Raw genomic sequence first — 3,393 nt, 5'->3', positions numbered from 1 at the left:
TCCTTCCTTCCCTCCCTCCTCTTTTTCTTTCCTTCTTTCCTTCCTTCCCTCCTTCTCTTTTTCCTTCCTTCCTTCCTCTTTTTCCTTCCTTCCTTCCTTCCTTCCTTCCTTCCTTCCCACTCCGTCCCGGAGATCAATCAGCTAATCCCACTGGGGCTTTTTCCGAAGTCGACCACCGGAGCCAGGATTAGAGGGAGGATCATTAGATTAAGGGAATTCATTAGAGGAAGCCCGGAATTCTTGTAGGTGACATCCAGGTGCTCCAGCTTCATTACGGGGCCAGCAGAACATCTGCTCTTCCGCAGCTCCGCAGCCTTCGCTGCATGCTAAGTAGCCCCACCGTTTTCCCGCCGCTTGGTGGGGAAGCCTCTGGTTCTCCAGCCTAGAGAAGAAGAAGGGGGTCCGGCAACCCCGAACACCCGCAAACTAGGGGAGACGGGTGCATCGGGACCGAGGCCTGCTTTTTCGTCCCAAATAAGTGTGTGTGTGGGGGGGGGGTGTCCCTTGAGGCTGGATCCAGGGAGTTCTATCCCAGGGGTAGGCAACCTCGGCTCTTTTATGACTCATGGACTTCAACTCCCATATAAGAGCCGAGGTTGCCTACCCCTGGTCTGTCCTAACACAGAGAAGGCTTAGAGGAGACCTGATAGCCGGTCCCTGAAGGGCTGTCATGGGGAAGAGGGCCTCCATTTGCTCTCCGTAAGATCTGAGCAATGGGTGGAAGCTATCTATCTATCTATCTATCTATCTATCTATCTATCTATCTATCTATCCATCCTATCTGTGTCTGTCTGTCTATCTATCTATCTATCTATCTATCTATCTATCTATCTATCTATCTATCTATCTATCTATCTATCTATCTATCTATCTATCTATATCTCATCTCTGTCTGTCTGTCTGTCTGTCTGTCTGTCTGTCATCCATCCATCCATCCATCCATCCATCCATCCTCTCTCTCTCTCTCTGTCTCTCTCTGTCTCTCTCTGTCTCTCTCCATCTATCTATATATAATCTATCTCTATCTCTTTCTGTCTGTGTCTGTCTGTCCATCCATCCATCCATCTTCTCTCTCTCTCTAACATCTTTACATTTTCAAAAAAAGGCTGGCCAGTCCGTTGTCCTGGAGGCCGTATGGGTCTTCTGTCTTGGACAGGGGGGAGATGGACTAGAGGACCTCCGAGGTCCCCTTCCAGCGCTCTGCCTCTCTGCTCCTTCCAGCTACATGGAGGTGGCCAACAACGTTCAGAGGGAGGAGACGGTGCTGAGCATCCAGTTTGTGCTGCTGGACTGCTCCCACCTGAAGGCCGCCGTGGTCCAGCACTGCAACGAGTGGCAGAACAAGCTGACCAACCTGCTCAAGGAGATGGCCACCAGCCGTTTGAGGGAGCTGACCGCTTACCTGCAAGACAACGCGGCCGAGTGAGTGTCCCGCCATCGATCGGGCTCCCCTTGGGGACTCCCTTTCTGCACCCTCTCTTTTCCCACCCTGTCCCCATGGCTGATGCTGCGATGGCTCAGCTGAGGTTTTTGGCTGGGAAGCCAGCAGCCCGGGTTCGAGAACCGAGCTGGGGTGAGCTCCCGTCTTCCCCTCAGCTTCTGCCAATCTAGCAGTCTGAAAGCATGCAAAGGCAAGTAGATAAACAGGTAGAGCTTCGGCTGGAAGATGACAGGGCTCCGCGACTTCACGCTGGAAACGTCTTCGGACAGCGCCGGCTCAGTGGCCTTGAAACAGGGATAAGCACCGACCCCTCTAGTCGGCAACTCTAGCGAGTAAAATCCGCAAGGGCTCCTTTTGTCTTTACCTGGCCTAAACGCGCCTTTCGCCCCCGCAGCATCAGCCGTCCTCCCCAGACGTTGGAGGAGCTCAGCCGAAGCCTCCAGCTGCACGAGACGCTGCAGAACGACCTGCTGAAGATCGAGGGGCAGATCCCCCCGATCCACGAGCAGTTTGCCATCCTGGAGAAGTACGAGGTGGCCGTGGACGAGGAGGTAGGTCTAGGGCTGAGGATTCGTGGTTGACGTGGCCCGGAGTGCGGTTTTCCTCCTGCTGCTGAGGTCGATGGCCTCTGTACAGGTAGTCCTCAACTCACAACTGTCTGTTTAGCGACCAAAGTTTCAGCAGCACTGAAAAAAAGTGACTTACGTCCTCGCACTTACGGCCGTCACAACATCCCCTGATCAGGAGATCAACATTTCACAACCGGCTGTTGCAGTATCCTGGGGTACCGTGAACGCCATTTGCGGCGTTCTGACAAGCAGGGTCAATGGGGGAAGCCGGATTCACTTAACGACCCTGAGATTCACTTAACAACCGCATAGATTCGCTTAACAACCATGGCATAAAAGTTTGAAAATCTTAGCGATGGAAATTCTGGTCCCAATTGTGGTCGTAAGTCGAGGACTCCCGTATTAGGTTAGCCGTGACCTCCTTTGGTTGGTCCACATCCCCATCATGCCCTCCACAACTTTGTGGTGCTGCCCTCTACCGGTTCCCACCTCTTTTGTGCTCAACGCTGCTTGGTCTCCCGTCCTTCCAGGTGCTGCAGTTGCTGGGTGATTTGAATTCGGAGTGGCTGGCTTTCCAGCAGTGCCTCCTGGATAGCGAAACCATGTTGAAGAAACACAAGGAGAAGTTCAAGACGGGCCTGATCCACTGCGCGGATGACTTCAAGAAGAAGGCCCAAAATCTCCTCCAAGACTTTGACATGAATGGTGAGCAGCCACAGATAGCTCTGGGCTTGGTCCTCCTCTCCCTTCTGACCCATCGTCCTCTGCTGTGGACAAAGAGGATGGGCTTTCTCTCCAACCATCTTTTGGTTCTTCAGGTGGGAGTGGACTGGGCTGGTTTTCTTTGGGGTGTTGTGGGAAAATGGTAGGGCTGAGAACTTCTGGTTGGTATCTCTGACTCCTCAAGAGGAATCCTCGTTCAGCTTAGGGGAACTGAAGAGGGTTGGTCCTGTCAGGCCCGAAAGACCAGGCTTACAAGGTCCAGTTAAACGGCTTCATTGCTGAAAGCCTATGCACAGGAATCTTCTACCTAAACTGCTTTATCGGTAAAAGCCTGTGCACAGGAATCTTCTAACTAAACTGCTTTATCGCTGAAAGCCTCTGCACAGGAATCTTCTACCTAAACTGCTTTATTGGTAAAAGCCTGTGCACAGGAATCTTCTAACTGAACTGCTTTATTGCTGAAAGCCTGTGCACAGGAATCTTCTAACTAAACTGCTTTATCGGTAAAAGCCTGTGCACAGGAATCTTCTAACTAAACTGCTTTATCGCTGAAAGCCTCTGCACAGGAATCTTCTACCTGGCCAGCCCCAGACAAAGCACGGAGGTCATCCAGGTCTTCTGTCCTTCTCCACTCTCAGGTCCCTTCACCAGTGCCGTCTC

At 52.3% G+C, this 3,393-nt stretch overlaps 1 protein-coding gene across 1 annotated transcript in view; it reads left to right on the top strand.

Annotated features, from left to right (window-relative positions):
* The first annotated feature begins 1,225 nt into the window (after nt 1-1,225).
* Nucleotides 1,226-3,393, top strand: part of DNAH2 (dynein axonemal heavy chain 2) — a 71,782-nt gene continuing 69,614 nt past the window's right edge. The window contains exons 1-3 of the mRNA XM_015824542.1: nt 1,226-1,422; nt 1,836-1,992; nt 2,541-2,828. Of these exons, the coding sequence (XP_015680028.1) occupies nt 1,226-1,422; nt 1,836-1,992; nt 2,541-2,828 (642 nt within the window). The remainder of the gene's footprint in view (nt 1,423-1,835; nt 1,993-2,540; nt 2,829-3,393) is intronic.

Source organism: Protobothrops mucrosquamatus, unplaced genomic scaffold, assembly GCF_001527695.2.
Source record: "Protobothrops mucrosquamatus isolate PMUCROS unplaced genomic scaffold, P.Mucros_1.0 scaffold2277, whole genome shotgun sequence".
Classification (NCBI taxonomy): Eukaryota; Metazoa; Chordata; class Lepidosauria; order Squamata; family Viperidae; genus Protobothrops; species Protobothrops mucrosquamatus.
This window is presented reverse-complemented; position numbering and strand designations above follow the sequence as displayed.